The sequence below is a fragment of the Ixodes scapularis genome, unplaced genomic scaffold, assembly GCF_016920785.2.
Source record: "Ixodes scapularis isolate PalLabHiFi unplaced genomic scaffold, ASM1692078v2 PGA_scaffold13__105_contigs__length_92229423, whole genome shotgun sequence".
NCBI classification, from domain to species: domain Eukaryota; kingdom Metazoa; phylum Arthropoda; class Arachnida; order Ixodida; family Ixodidae; genus Ixodes; species Ixodes scapularis.
The window spans coordinates 70,643,568-70,659,659 of record NW_024609839.1 but is presented as its reverse complement, the minus strand read 5'-3'; the positions used below and the strand labels follow the sequence as shown (position 1 = coordinate 70,659,659).

The 16,092-nt window shown below is 49.2% G+C and overlaps 1 protein-coding gene across 1 annotated transcript in view; it reads right to left on the bottom strand.

Annotated features, from left to right (window-relative positions):
- The window catches only part of LOC8026349 (fat-like cadherin-related tumor suppressor homolog), a 267,076-nt gene extending 261,072 nt beyond the window's left edge, over positions 1 to 6,004 (bottom strand). Inside the window, exon 1 of the mRNA XM_042289669.1 lies at positions 5,533 to 6,004. Coding sequence (XP_042145603.1) covers positions 5,533 to 6,004 — 472 coding nt within the window. The remainder of the gene's footprint in view (positions 1 to 5,532) is intronic.
- Between the last annotated feature and the right edge of the window lie 10,088 nt (positions 6,005 to 16,092).

The window sequence follows — 16,092 nt, the reverse complement described above, 5'->3', positions numbered from 1 at the left end:
TGTTTCGTGCGTCCGTCTGTTTGTTTGTGCATTTTCTGCTAAATTTAGCGGGGAAAGTGGTGTCACGTGACCTATAAACATTGGGGAAATGGACGGCACGTGATCTATACGTCAACTCAGTTTTCCCGCTAAATTTAGCGGGAAAACTCACGCCTTGTGGCCTAAGCACAAATTCAGTCTCCCCGCTAAATTTAGTGGGGGGAGACTGAATCTACACGCCAATTCAGTTACCCGCTAAATTTAGCGGGAAATTTACGTCTTGCCACCCAGACGTCAATACAGTCTCCCCGCTAAATTTAGCTGGAAAAATCAACGTCACGTGACCCATATAACCAGCCTGTTTTCTCGCGAAATTTAGCGGGGAAATACACGTAACGTGAAGCGCCAATTCCCTTACCAATTCCTTATAATGCATCTCGTGCATCATAAAATTTTAAAGATAAAAATCGTTGCCATTTTTTTTAATGTAAGAAGGGGGTAATTTTTTACATTTTTTTTAAACCTTTTATTTGTTAAAGTTTCCCACTGTCGAGTTCTTCGTGCACGTAGTTATCGCGCCCCAAATTAGCTTCGAGGGCAAAGCAGGCTCGGTCATAAACCGTTGATAAGCTCCGCTCGCTTCAGCGTGTTCCTAATTGTGTAAGGGTGACCCGAGTCCTTGGGTTTACTGGTCCCCAATGTGCCTCGAACTGCACTAACCGGCAAGAAACAGAGACTCCCTGCGCTCCGTTTCGTTCTCGAGCTGAGAGTACGGAGGGAAGCTACGTGTTCGTTGGACCGGTCACGCGCCTATTATCTGTCACGTGATCACGCTCTCGTTCATGACCAGGCGCAGAAAGCGAGCGTCACGTGATGAAAGCAGGGATGCAGTCGACTGTTCCAGAGAGCAACGTATCTCGTACGGCCTTTCAGCTCAAAGGCGAACAGAGTACAGCTCGTCCTTCTCCAAACGGTCTTTACGCTTAGAATGTCTCTTCTGAAAACCAATTTCCGGCCATTAGCCTGTTTAATTCGATAACAAGGTCTTTCCGCTGTCTTAGCTTGTATCCTCGTTTCGTTTTATTTTTATTTTATTTCTTGTTTTCTTTTTGACGCATGATGTTTTTATTCGCGTAATCGAAACTACTTTTTATCTTCTTTTGTTGTTTTTTGTCGTAGTTTATATATTTATTTGTTTTACCCTCATCGGTCGCTGGCGCGGATTTATCTTCAATCGGTCGTGCTTTCGTTTTAAATCAGACACCCGTAGAAACGACGTAGGGGGTGCTACGGCAACAGCTACACCAACTCCAACAAGACCGGATTTTACCTCGTTTCGTTGGAGCCGACGCAGCTGTTGCTATAGCAACCCGTCCGCTGCAGTCGCAGTCGGTCGCACTTGGTCGGGCTTTAGTACTGCGTATGGACCTTTGCAGAAAGAGCTCTCTAGCCGCCGCCATTTTGCGACTCGAGCGACCCCTATCAGCCAGCAATTTCTGCCATCTGCCTGAGCTGTGGAAACCCGGTCAGAGCGGGTTTCCACAGCTGCATTTTTCATTCAGAGTCCGCCGCCTTCTCTTGAAAGTTTTTCATTTATTTGCCTGTTCAGGATATTTACTTTTTTTGTGTTGTCTTCCATTTTGAGGGAACGAACGAAGAGAGCGAACTTCAAGACTGGGGCTGCTTGAGCTTGTAAGTTTCGCAGTTTGAGCTCGAGCTTGAAAGATTCGCATTACAGTCACATCTCATCTTATTCGTATGCGCTCACCCATGTGAAGGAGACTCAAGAAGGGGGGGGGGGGGGGGGGGGGAGGGGGAGGAGAGAGAGAGAGAGAAAGAGCCCATCAACGCAAACTTCCGTTATTTACTGTATCTGCGTCTGAGTTGTAGTTGTCCGAGTGAAATGAGGAAATAATTACCAAAGTAATGAACGGTAGGCATTCACAAGAAAAATCAACAGTGAACAAAAGCACGTAAAAAGGCAAATCGCAGCAAAAAGAAAGCGGCTTAATAATATTTTTTTTTATAACTCACCCTCGCACGAGCGATGGTCACACCTTCCTCTTCCTGGATCATCTTCCTCATTTTACCCACACGAAGGTGACACAGCTGGAAGTAATTGGGAGCTTCCGTAGATCGTTTTCGCCGTCCCGCAAGGCTCTCCGCAACCCGCTACGATACCCAGGCCGGAACTCTACAATCAAGGCCATCGGCGCGCAGGCGCAGTAGCGGCCTCTTCGTTGCGGAGGGCTTAGCGGAGGGGGAAACGCGCTCTATATACGAAAACTCCCTATTAACGCCCTTTGAACTTCTATAGTCGGTTACAAGTCAAGAAGGTAGGAGAAGCTCCTCCCACAAGCGTGATGCGCCCGTTTCAAGTCCCTCCGCAGTCGAAAGAAGAGTTCACTGGTAACGCTCCTTGTTCCGCTTGAATGGATAGCTATTGTCAACAGAGTGATGCCAACTTTTCTCCGATTCCACTTTTTAAGAAAGCGACCTTTGTATTCATCGTAGGGGGAACCGAGCCCCTGAAAGCAGCCTTTGTATTCATCGGAGGGGGAAGCTAATCCCCGGAAGTCGTATTTGTTTTTATCGGAGGGGGAAAACTCTAATCTCCCTTCGTGGCTTCCACAATGCTAAGTCAAAGCCGAAAGATCAAGCAAATATGTACAGGAAGGCAAGACCCTCCTCGCGCGTTGGCCGCGACGTCACGGAAACGATGGGACGCTATTGGATGCGGAGGTGGCGGAGAGAGATATGATTCCCTTTTAGGGGCATTTCCCGCTACCTTCTTGACCTGTAACTTACTATAGTGTACAAGATAATAACTCTATGATGGGATAATACACACAGTTTCGATCGGTTCACGACGACTAATCTAACCGATTTCGGACGTGAAATTTTCTTGGTTTTGTTCTTCAGCATTATTTCTTTCCCTCTCAATTTTTTCTCCCTCCCCCCCAAAAAAAAAAAAATCTCTGCAATAGGTCGTTATGCGAAGCTTCTTTGGTACCTAATGAGGTGAGCTTGTTCTATCTAAAGAGAAGGCGCCGCAGTTACAGTTCAAAACTTGAGCGCAGGAGGAGGTCTATAAGCGATGCGACGCGTCATGAAAACAGGCGCACATATTTGACTCGAGGCTCGGTCGCCGAGAGGCAAGCACTTTTTTACTGGCGCAGCAATCTGCCCATATCCCTGCGGGAAAACATAATAAAGGTCTCCGGGTCGGCTCCGAGAGCACGCGGAAGATAAAACACGGCGGGGGTCTCCATCGACCGCGGCCGGCACTGGAAGCCGCGGCAACTCCCAAACATCGGCCGACGACGACCAAAACCGAGAGATGACAGTCACGGCGGACGGACGCACCGCCGGAGAAGCGCTAAAACGACTCGGCCAAGCGACGCGAAGATAGGTGTCCCGCTTGGTCGGGGACCTAACCCGCGAGGAAGAGCCCGTCCCATAAAGTCCTTTATGGGCACATCCCTCGGAACCGAGCACCGACGCCGGCCGTCCGCACGGCGACTGGCCAGGAAACGATACGGACGATTGCCGCCGGTCTTTGCGACCAAGACCCCAAGTAACGCGCAACGGTCGGCCCCACAAGCCGTACTTGGTTTCGCCCGTACACGATGGAGCACGGAGGGCGCTATGCGAGCCATCGGTGAGTCGAATCGAAACCGTGTGATTGTCACGTGGGTCTTTCGGGAGGGACGTTGTCGTAGCTAATCTAATGCCGAGTGAGTGTGACGTGACACTAGGGGTGGGGTGCAGCCACGCGTTGTAGAGCATAGTCACGTGATGCGGTTTAGATCACTGAATTGGCCAGGATATATCGTAGCGCCCTCTACGCGGTCCATCGAAAGCAGAAACGGGAGCATGAAGCCGAGCCGGCAAAAGGAACCCGGAAAGCGACGGAAAGAGACGGTAAAAAACGGTCGACTCAACGAAGGTCGTAAGCGGTGCTAGGCACATACACGCAAAAAACAAAAGAAAAAAACCACAACAAAACAACACTGGAAGCCGTTGTTGCGAAAGAAAGAAGCAAAAATGGCCTCCGAGTTGAAACGGCCGCGAAGACAAGGCCTCGGCCGATTTATTGCCCCGGTAAAAGCTTGTAAAAGCTTGTAAAAGGGGGAGGCAAGGGAGGAACGACTGTGTGCCGAAAGATGGGGGGTTTCGTGAAGCAATGATATGCTCGGTCGACTTTTGGCCGTTGACGGCTCCGAGCCGGGATCGTGGTGTGTTCAAAATTGCAAGACCGTTCTGTCTCGTTTTACGGCCTGTCGTCATTGTCTTCGCGTGTAGCGGGAAACGCGGCGGGCTGAGCGTTTTGGTATACGACTGGCCGTGGAGCACGAGGGGTACAACCAACATAAAAGGGCCGTTAGCCGGGAAATTTTAAAATGAAGAAGGTTTAATCCATTCTGGTTTAAGCGTGTACTCCGGCGATTTTTCTAACTACCCCAACTAACTATATTTTCTGAAAAACCCCACTTTTACCCTTTCCGGTATGCTATTTAGCATCGGGAATTTCATAATAGTTAACATTCCAACATACCCGCCTTTTTCAGTTCCGCAACGTCAGTGGCAGGCAGGCTTGCCAGTCGCGCTGCTGCGCGCGGGGTTGAAGCGAGCTTCCAAAGCATTCATTTGTCACCATGAAACTGCTTGTATTCAGCTGGGGAGAATGAGCGGAGTGCTGGAGCGAGCTTCCAAAGCATTAATTTGACACCATCCTGTGGCTCGACCAGTACACACTCTTGCTCTGCTCAACCTTGCAGTCTGCGTCTCAGAGCTTACGTGTCGACCCTGTACCCCGTGGTCGGGAGGCACTCACTTTATCGAATGACGTTTTAGCGAACGCCCACGTTTCACCGAATGACACTTTAGCGAATAGTCGGATTTCGGGTAGGCCAAATGGGTTCACATTTTTGTGATGAGCCGCCGCAGACTGTCGCCATGAAGCGGCGAAAGCGCAGCGCGTCGGATGGGTTAACGCGCGCCCCCGTTATTCGCTAAAACGTCGATTCGCTCAAATGTCGCTTTTCGCTAAAACGTCATTCGCTCATGTAATATGGACCCCCCATGTCTCCAGTCTCGAGGCACCTCTATCTCCTGTAGGACATCTCATAGTGCGCCTTGGAGAGCTTGTTTCATCTTGGGCCCCAGTTTCTCCAGGATGCTCTCAGCTCCCATGGCTGTGCCCACTTGCGTGCTCTGGAGGACTCAATGTAGTTCCACTTTTGATAGTCTTTCCAGCATGTCAAAGCTTTGTGAGGTCTCTTCCTCTCTGCCGTCATCCTGCTTCGGTCCTTACTTTCCTAGACAAGCTATAGTAACACACCATGCACCCTCCGGCTGTGCATCTCCTCGGAGCAGTTTCGCCATCGTTTGTGTCACTAGGGTAAGGCACTGTTTGCACTTGATGATTTCCTGTATCTGTGGACTTTTTATGTGTTGTATAGCTGTTGCTCGCCTTGTGAGGCACTTCATTTGCCTGAATAATTTCTTGGGTGCTGCTCTTTCACTTCGCCCGTAAGTCCTGTAGCTTACGCTTTCTCACTGCTCTTCTACTCATTTGGAACACTTGTTTGCACTTTTCCTTGGTTTCTTTGTATTTCTTCCAGAGCTTGTTTTTCAGTTTCGTTTCCCTCTCTCCCTGGTGGCATCTGCAGGCCTCCTGGCGAACTTCAATGGCTCGCTTAATTTCATGGTGCCACCAACATTTTAGGACCTTCCTTGTTGACATGCTCTTTCCAATCATCATCTTCCTTGTTTTTAAGTTATTGCAGTTCACAGTGGTCTCATAGCCCATGGATTTGTCTGTCACCTTTTCTGGCTTTCTGGCAATCACTTCAATTTCATCTTCCCTTAGGGTCCTTTTCATTGGAAAGTTGGGTATCATTTCTTTGTGTCTTGGTCCTCCGAACACAGCCAGGATCCCGTTGTGGTCGCTGCCAACACTTGCTACACCCTCCTCGTCGATGGTAAGCTTGGCCAGTTTCGTGCTACTCCTTGATGTCATGAAGATATAGTCAACAAACGACTTTCGGTCTCCTGACACGCAAGTACCTTCCTTCACACATGCCCGGCGTGTTTCAGTAGACTAAGCTATTTGTTTGAACTAAGTACTGTAGATATTGGCTGTTTCTGTCTCTCCTACCGTCTAGTTCCTCAATGTGTGCGTTGAGATCCCCCAGGAGGATAATGTCTTCACCATTCTTTCTCATCTCCTGAATGTCTTCATCCTATCATTTGGCCATTTCCTTGTCTTTCTCCTTCGAACCTTTCCCTGTACACCAGTACACCACAGCTACCGCCACGAGCGTGCCTGCTATTGTGCCCCTGACCCACACATGATCGTAACACTCCACTTTTGCTCTTGTCCATTGTTCACCGTTTCGAAAAAAAAAACTGCCCCCCCCCCCCCCCCCCCCGGCCTTTTCTTATTTCACCTTGCCTGTTGCAGCCCTCCTAAACTAGGCCTGGGAAAATAGGCGGACCCTCCCCTCCTCGCAGATCAGTCTCCACCAGCCCAAAGATAAAGATTTCTTCCTCGTTCATCATGGCTGACACTTCGTTCCACTTGGCTTCTCCCCGTCCTCCCTAAATATTTAAGAAGGCCACCTTTGTTCCCTTTCCCTACCCTTTTCTGCGTCACCGTCATCTTTGTTTCTGTGGTCTCCTCGCTTTCCCGGTCGCCCCTCCTTCCTGAGTCAACTGGAGTTCCTATGCTGATTGTCGAGCCAGGGGGTGTCTCACCTGGAACTTCACCATATGTCCAGCCATTAACACCACGTGGTGGAATGGAACCACCTCGGGGTGCTGTTGAAGTTGCGCTGGTGGAACTGCTAGCCTTACTGCAGAGAGGCGAGGGTGCCAGAAGGGGTTGGAAGAGGGGGGGGGGGGGGGGCTAGGATGGGGTAAGCCTGCGGAGGTCTGTGCTCTGCTGGGTGTTTCGGGGTTTGGGCTGGGGGTGGGGGGCAAAGGGCCATATTTCCCCAGGCGGTGCCTCTCCCTTGTCTCGTCACTCTTGCTCCTAAGCGTGGAGATTTTTTCTCAGATTTATGTAAGTTGCCCTTAGTTCTTGGCAGATATCTCCCAGCTTGATATTCAGGGACATGGCAGTTGCTTGAACAACCTTTCCTCTACTTACCACCTCGAGTACTGCACACGTGGTCAGAACATTACCTAGATTTGACCAAGTTTTTCTAAGCTGATCCGCTATTTCCTCCGGACTCCTACCTTGCAATAAGTCATTGGAATAAGTCAGTCACGCCGCACATGTCGCGCTTGGTTCTCATAATTTTCAATTAGCTCGCGAGCCACCTATGCTGTTGCGCCTCTGCTGCAGGACACCTCCAGCCGTTAACTGTCACGAAATTTCCTGCCTAGCACTCGTGCGAACCGGGGAACGTTGTCGTCTCTGACGACAATCGCCTCCCGCATCACACTTTAAGGAAATCGCTGGAAGACCACTGGGGCGTCATCCTTCTCAACTACGTCCTTTGCAAGATTTTCGGTTGTCGGCTCGCGCTCCGTTCCGAGGGGCTGCCTCCACACTCTTCGAGGAGAGCGCACCCCGCGGGTCCAGCCGTTCGTTGCTGTCTTGTGTCAGCTGTTGTCCCCCGCTGATCCGCATCTTCGCCGCTGCGTTGCCTTGTAGAGCGTCGCAGTTCGCCAGAGGGAAAACCGCCACTACGTTGGACTCGCTGTCCAAGCCCCTCCCGCCCGCTTTCCCTGGATGTGCCTTCTGCTAGCTCCTCCAGTCCCGTCCCCTTCTTCGCCGCGGTTCTTTGTCCCTTCATTCCTTTTGTCGTTGTTATACATCCCAGTGTTCTCAGTCCCGTCGCCTTTCTTCTCGCTATCCTTCGTCTGTTGGGGCACCGGCTCTGGGGTAGCTGCGTCCGTTACTCGGTTCTCCAATCGTCGAACCTGTTAGGTCAGCGAGCCCATCGGCGCCGTCAGCTCGTCCGTCCGCCTCCTGCAGAGGCTTTCCACCTCCGTCAGATTCGTGAAAATGTTGCAGACGAACTTATTTATGTCTTCTTCCGCCTCCGAAATATTCTTGAGGGGCCTCTCTTCCTGGAAAGCCCACTCCTTGCATTCATTGCACTTTTATGAGCGCTTCGTCCCCAGCTTCTCCACTGCGCCACAGCCGCTGGCCCTTTTGCTTCCCCTTGGGCAGGTTCGTCATTCCGAACGGGCTGCTTTTCTATTTTCGTACACTGCTGCGTTTTTTTGATGGCCGCATGTCTTGTCATGCTCGTGTGCCGAGGTGGTGTCGGTGCTATATCAGACGCCTTTAGCGGTAGCACTCTCAACGGCTCGGTGCACGCTGACGAGATGAGAAAAATGGAGGCGTACATGGAACAGCACTATAAGATTATTGCAGGAGCGCTGTTCAATGCAGGAGACAATGAACTGCTTCCTGCTAAAAGAAAGATGCTTCTTTGATGGCTGGATGCAAGACAAAGAACGTGGAATCCAAAACCAGGTGTACCAGGAGCGGATTGAGGATGAATGTTGAAGACTCCTCCAGCGAGATGCCACCGCCGGCATGTCGCTAAGCAAAAATCTGCAAAGTTGCCCGAGACGCGAATACCATACCGCCAATTGCAAAGAAACGCCACGCCAAGGCGGGGAGCGTTTGTGCAGTTCGATCAAAAGTTCCCCAATCCCCCAGGGATGTTACGTCAGCGCGGCTCCGCACAAGAGCTGACGTTGTTACCATGTGATGCGCATCAAAATTTGACGTTTTCAAACGTCCAATTTTGATGCGCATCACAATTTGACGTTTTCAAACGTCCAATTTTGATGCGCATCACGTGGAGCAAAGGGACCGATTTCTATCCTGTGTGAATACCCCTTGACCCGGCCGTCTCCCCACACAAGCGGAGAAATAAACGGTGCACGGACGACGCCTCCCGTTTTCTTTGTGAGGGGCAACGAACGCCGAGTCGACGCTCGCAAAACACAACTGATCCGGGGCAGCGGGTTCTGGGAGGGTTCCCCCTCGGGGTCTAATCCCGGGCCTATCTCCTAAGCCGCGACACAAGACGGTTCTTCATGCCGTCCCGTTGCTTATTTTTGTTTCTTCTTCGACCAGCGTACTCTGGAGTCGGAAACCGGGTTAAGACCTCGACCGCTAGGGATGCGCGACATAAACCGCGGAGCTGCCGCGCTGTCCCAAACATTTCATCGTCTCGTGATAATCCACGACGGTAGCGGAGATGTATACGTGACGCGATGTACAATCGAAAGAACCATGAAATGATTCTATTTTCTTTGACTCAGGATGTGATTTAATGCAAAATGGAATATTAAAAAAAAAGTTAACAAAATGTGTAACAGAACAGTGTGACGTGCAACTTCCCACAAAATTTAGCGAAAAAAAACAACACCACATTATTTAGAAGTAATTGCACATTATTTGAATGTCCAGGTTAACTCTAACAGAAAATTGCTCCCCGCCAACTTGAGCTGGGTGTAATTACGCTTAAATTAGCGAAATTAAAGGGTCTCTGCATCGACATCGGGCAGGAATATTTTTTTACTTTACACCAGCTTCCTGGCACTAGTTGGACCCAAGAATACTCGAACGCAACACCACTGACCAAGAAGCGTCTTCGTCGCGGCGGAATTCAGAGGATGAAAGCGGAGTTTTTCTTTCAGTCTCTCCTTCCAAAGCCGCCTTTTGCTCCTTCGCGAAATTTGATGACGGAGCTGTAAGGACAATGGCAACAGTACGATCCCCGGGAATGCGTCATCGAGCTTTGCGATCCCAGCTGTGACGATATTTAAATGCTGCTCACACAGTGGACGCGAACGTACACATTCGACCTAGGCTCGTGACAATCGATGCCTCGACATGCGTTTGGGTAGTGGCCCGTGTCCAATCGCTGCAACGACGACAACAGCCGAGCCATAACAATGTCTGGTGCTCAGCGCGTGTCCTGTGCTTTGCTAACCCCAGCGCGTGGCTATGATCAACATTGGCGGCATATAATCGGCTCCAGATCACGTGGCCGCTTGTTCTGGTTGCGAGTTGAGGGGGTGAACGGTGCTCGTTTTTCTTTAATTTCTTTCTGGAACTTCTATTGCGTGGGGTGAATATCGAACGCGTGTTTCATAGGTCATTAATGTGAGGGATCCGTTTTAAGCGGTATTTGCGCAAAGTACAAAAATTGTTGCATCGCCCCTTTAGGCGGGGCTTTCCGAGCTTAGCGGAGCTCAGAAAAAAACACAAAGCACTGCTAAAAATACGTTCTAGGCCTTTCCACTAAATCCGTAGGACTAAAACACACATTGTTTTACGTTCTTGAAGCTGCGGAGAGGTAAGTAGCGTTAAAATGGCGCCAGCTAAAGCGTATCCCCTCTTTTTATCATCATGTCTCTTAACTCCGGTTTTTTTTTTCCCCGACCCCAAAAAATAATAAGCCCTCGGCAACGGATAAAACGCTGAGCCGCGGTTGACCGAAGTTAAATTAACACGAGGAGTACGCATCAGGAGTATCAAAGCAGGAAAGATTCATAGTCCTTTCTCATACATAAAAAAACAAAAACATGGAAGGCTTTTATTGAAGAGATGGCAGCCACTTAAGTGGTTAGGATACGAAAATTAAACGGGTAGACTATTCTTGAAATTGAATGCTCGTAACTTACTAGTATATATACCAAGTTTCTCGATTGTTAGAGCTCAAGTAATCGCAATAATCAATTTATAAATGAATATCATTTTTATCTGATGATTAGGCAACACTGGCCAGGTTAGTCACACCGTGGTTGAACGCTCTCTCACTTTAGGCTTCCCCGTGCCTCCTTGCGCATCCAAGCTCACCACGTGACGATCAAATACTTTAAACAGCAGGAGTTTAGTCTGCCAGAACATGGGGACCATTGTTACCCACTGTAGATAAGCAATTTAGCCAGTGCAGTACGACTGCTAGCCTGGGGTCGTGCACCACGCAGTAGTGGTGCACGACCGGACACCGGTACGATGCTCATCCAGATCGAAACGGGCAGGGGTAGGGATTCGAACCCAGGATCCCTGGGTTTCAAATACCTTACTAGGTGAATACCAGGACACTCCCCGAAGATACATCGGGAAAGAAGACAAGGAAGATTCGCAGAAAAACACCTGACGGAGGCAGCGGCACGGTCTTCGCATCCGTGACCCCGTCAACCGCTCCGCGTTCCGAGGCGCCGCATTCAGGTGCTCTGGCGAGGAGAGGAGGGGGGTAGGGGAGAGAGGCGTCGCCAAATAAACCACTCCACCAGGGGTGGTTTATGGCGCGGCCGTCGTTCTGTCGAATGCAAATGAGGAGAGTGTCCTCTATTCTCCTAGTCAAGTATTCGCTACGATCGCACCCTCTCAGGCTACTCCAACGATGCTCTCGTTCCCTTGCCTTTTGACCTCCCGCCCGGCGTGCACATGCGCCCGGCTGGTTCGAGAAAAGCCCCGTTCACACAGCTGCGTCGAAGGCATTGCGCTGCGTTGCGTCATGTAGCACAGCCACTGACTCTTCGCAAGGTTCGCCATGACAAAAACTCGACGCAAGCGGTCTTAACGCAGTCAGAAGGCAACTGTGTGAATGAACCTTAATGGCGAATTTCGCTAGTAGCGAAATTCGAAAGCGAAAGACCAACTGAAAGGATGGAGAGGAAGTCGGAGGAACGACGGTAGCGCCATTTTTCGACAGATCGCAAAATCCTTCGGGACAGTTCAAGGGTCACGCCACCTGTGGGCGGAAAAAAAAAAATTGGGTTGTGTGTATGTTTATACAGCCTTGAACTTGGTCTGCCTTCAAGGGCGACGAGTCTCCTAGCTGTAGATGAGCAATTTAGCCAGTGCAGTACAACCGCTAACCTGGGGTTTTTTAACGTCCATTACGCAGTAGTGACAACACAAACAAGTGCCGGTACGAAAAAAAAAACAAAAAAAAACAGCTGTGGGCGGGCGCGTTCGAAGCTTATCGGGAAGTGCAGAATGAAGGAGAAGAACCAACCAATGGAAAGCCGACGTCCTTCTTGCTTCATTGTTGGCGTGACGGGAGTTCTACACGGTTCTTGTTTTTAGCACCCCTTTCTTCTCTTCCCCAGCTCATTCCCTGTTAGCGAAAGAGGAGGTTCGCCAGGAAGGGGCGCTGTTCTTCGCGAGGGGTGTTGAGCAACGGCTCGACTCCCTTCGACTTCCATTTTTTTTTAGAGTGTACGTCACCGACCCACCAAACATGGCGGCTTTCCCGAATGAGATGTATCCGAGGGCCCTGTGAATAAATGGATTCAACCACGAAGCTATCCCGCCATCTAGAAAACAAATTTATCAAATGAATAGGAACATACAGTGGGTCCTACACTCCATTATAGGGGCTGTATACCTACACCCCTCGTCCCATGTATAAATCCCTAAAACTTCATATCGACGTTCAGTCCAAAGACGTCGAAATGGCAATACCAACTTTTACGGGGAGCTTGATGGCCGCTCGTATTAAAGTACATATCAGTGTACGTATCAAACACTACAGAGGAAGAAAAGAAAAGAAAAAAACACTGAGGTATTGCAGCAGAGCCAGCAAAACCTTGAGTGTTTTCCTGTAGGCTTTGATGCGTACATTAGATATTTTAATAAGTTGTATCACTCGAGTATCAAGCCGCTCGTGAAGATTGGTATTGTCGGTTCCACATTAGTGGACTGAACGTCGAATCGTAGTTTTTGGGGTGTAGTATATGGGCCAAGGGGTGTAATTAGTACACCCCCTATTTCTGAGAGTGTAGGAGTATTGGTGGTTGGATATACATGGCGTGTTTTCGGACCTACTTTCGCGACTGCTTCTTTAGAACGGCAGGCGATTTGAATATCTGATTCGCTCGAAAAGGCTGGCGAGCGAACCTGCCATCACAGCTTTCTATTTTAGCCGCAAGGTGCCGTCGATTTCGCTAAAAGTCGCAAACAGTTAACTTATATTTCATTGCTGGCGTGTCCAAACCCCTTTAAAGACGTCTCAGCCGTGCCGATATAGAACCCAGGTATTCTCGGCTCTGCGGGCATCGATGGTGAAGCGACAGGCACGTCGACATGCGAGGCAAAACGTGACGTTCACAAGAAGCCGAGACGCAGCTGAATCGAGAGGCGAAATCAACTTTGCAGCTGGCCAACTGTCTGGAGCGAAGCCAATTTGTTTCCGCTTCGCTCAGGAATGTTGCGTTTAGCGAGCGTGCCCCGCTATGCCATGCTTTCTGGGCAATTCGTATTTCGATTAATTTAACACTAATAAAGACAAAATCGCAGGGTGGAATTTTATATAAGCGGATTATAGTTCGGTGGTAATATAGCGGGCCGGTAAAATATTAAACAAAAATTATACAAGCATAGTAAAATGAGAAAGCAATCAAACACAAAAAAGGATTCATTAGGTAAGACGGGACGCTAATGATGACAACCATGGATGCAAAGGTGCATTATTGTTGTGGTTTATCCATACACTCGTAGCTCCGCCTATGCAGAATTTCCGGCGAGCCGCAAACGCAAGTGCGGCCCGCTCGCTACCTTAGACAGCATTGCACACAGACGCGCCTCGTCTTGCCCATCTAAGCTGCGAGAAAAGCGACTGCACGCGTAAAACTCATATGTATATATATAAAAAGGGCCACTTTTAAAATACCGAAAGGTCAGGGTAAATGATGCTCTGAACGCTCTGGAGTCTGGACACATGAAGTCCTAGCGCCGCCGACGTTACAATGCGATGTAACCGATAACGCAGCGCCAAAAAGTGCCTCGTCACGGCGCTGTTCTTTTTTGTCCGTCTCGCTACCGCCACACGAACAGAAGAAAAAAAGAAAAACTGCATGATTACGGAGAATTTGCAGGGGGTGATAGAACCTAATCACCCACAGTGAATTCTGACGCTGCACTTTTTGTCGGCGATGAAAAGCTCGAAAAGAAGACGCGCGTGGTGACGGTGCACTTTTTGGCGTTGTTCGGTTGCGTCCATCAGATCATGGCTTCACTCGGAACTTGCATGAAACGGAGTCTAACAAACCCGTCCTTGTTTCTACGGGTGTCCCGATTTGAGTGAACGCACGACCGAAGAGAAGAGTCCGTACTAACGACGACGAGGGTCGAATAAGTAAGTCAATAAAGAAAGCGACAACAAAAATCAACAAAGGAAATAGAGAAGCAGTTTGATTACACGATTAAGGACCTCGAAGAAAACAAGGAGGCGAGGTAAAACACCGGGAAGACCTCGTTATCGAATTAAGCAGTCTAACGGCCAGAAATTGGTTTCCAGAAGAGATGCCCTAAGCGTAAAGAGCTTCTGGAGGCTGAGCTGAAAGGTCGTACGAGCTACACTCGCTTCCCGGACCAGTCAACTGCCCCTTCTTTCATCACCTGACCCCCGCTCTCTGCGCCTGGGTATGAACGGGAGCGTGATCAGGTGGCGAAAGATGGAAGTATATATATATGACTGGTCCAGCGAGCACGTAACTTGCACCGCACTGTCAGCATCGGAATGAACGGAGTCAGCAGGGAGTCGCCGTTTCTTCCGAGTTCGTGCAGTTCGATGCACATTGGAGACGAGCACCCGAAGACTCGGGTCGACCTTATAAACGATTAGGAGCACGCTCAACCGAGTGGAAAGTATCAAGTGGTTCACGGACGATCTCGCTTTGTCTCCGAAGCTAATTCGGGTCGCGATTCCGCACGAAGAACTTCAGACTGGAGAGTTTTAGGGAGCCGTTTTTGCGCGTCCGATACGGCACGATCGGGCCCTCCGACACCAACTGCGCATGCGCGAGTGTTCTGCGATAGCGCATGCGCAGTTCGTACCGAAGGGTCCACCGTACCGAATCAAATGTGCAAAAACGGTTCCCTAAAACTCCCCAACGAACAGCGCGAAAGACCCGTTTTCAAACCGGTAAAGAACTCTGTCGTTTTTGAAAGTTAGAAACCATCTGCGAAGTGACGGTTATTCTTTCGAATAACGGCCAATTACTTTCTTCTCGTGTAGTAAAGTAATATAATTCAATACTTTTTAACCCAGCCTTAATTGTATAGATCACTTCTTTTTCTTTTTTGTTTCTTTTTTCAGGTTACGTTGCACAAGACTGGATTTAGCGGACGAAGGAACGAGAAGGTTGGCCCTGCTGTTCCTCTCGAAGAGTAAGAAGCCTCTGAATATTTCGAATAAAGTAGGGAGACAGAAAGGGAAGTTGTTTCGATCTGCGCTATGCGAATTTTAACGTGAAACGTTCTTTGGCTAGGTGCTGAGCATTTCGTGAAGCGTGATAAGCGTGGCCGCGAAGCTGCACGCTGATTGGATAACGGGGGAAGTCGCGTGACCAGAGGGCTAGGCGAGGAGGAACTCCACCACCTGTGCGCACAGAGGGAGAGGAGCTCGAGGGTATGAAAAGCTCCGGAAGGTCGCCAGATTTGGCAGCCCTGCATACGTCACAATCAGAGTATCGCTATAAACCTTTGTGATGCTAGAACAATTGTATAACAATTTTTTTTTTGCATTTTTTGAGCTTGGAAGCGCTCTGATAGATTCAGCGGAATGTAGCGTTACGTGTCACGGTTTGACGGTGCATTTGAGCGTTTCCACCTTGAGGGGATAAGTAAATTTTGTCGCTGCCAATGTGTGTTTTAATATTCCTCGACTAGTCAATTTAGAGACGCTGTGCCAAACTTCGCCTGTCTACGCACCTTCGTAGGAAAAACGAGAGCAGCTGTTAAAGGTGGCAGGCGATTCCTCCCTTCACTTTCCCTAGCTTTCTTTTTTTTTTCTTCTTCTTTTTTCTTTTTACGGTTCCCGTTAGAGGCAAGCATTGAGACATTAAAGTCTTCCTCTGTCGAGCCATAAGTAGCTCGACAATCTTGGGATTTCAAAAAAGGAAATAAAAAAAAAAATATTCTTTCAGTCAACGTTAAATCTAAGCTTAAGAAACAAATAAAAGAAGAAAAATCAAAAGAGGAAGGCTAAAAGAAAAAAAAAAAGAGGAATCTCATTCTGGGTCATTTTGACGCGTCGCAGAAGGCACTCGCGCGGGGAAATTTCGGACGGCGAAGACAGCGGCCTGGCAATTTAAATGCAAAACCCCGACGATCGGAAT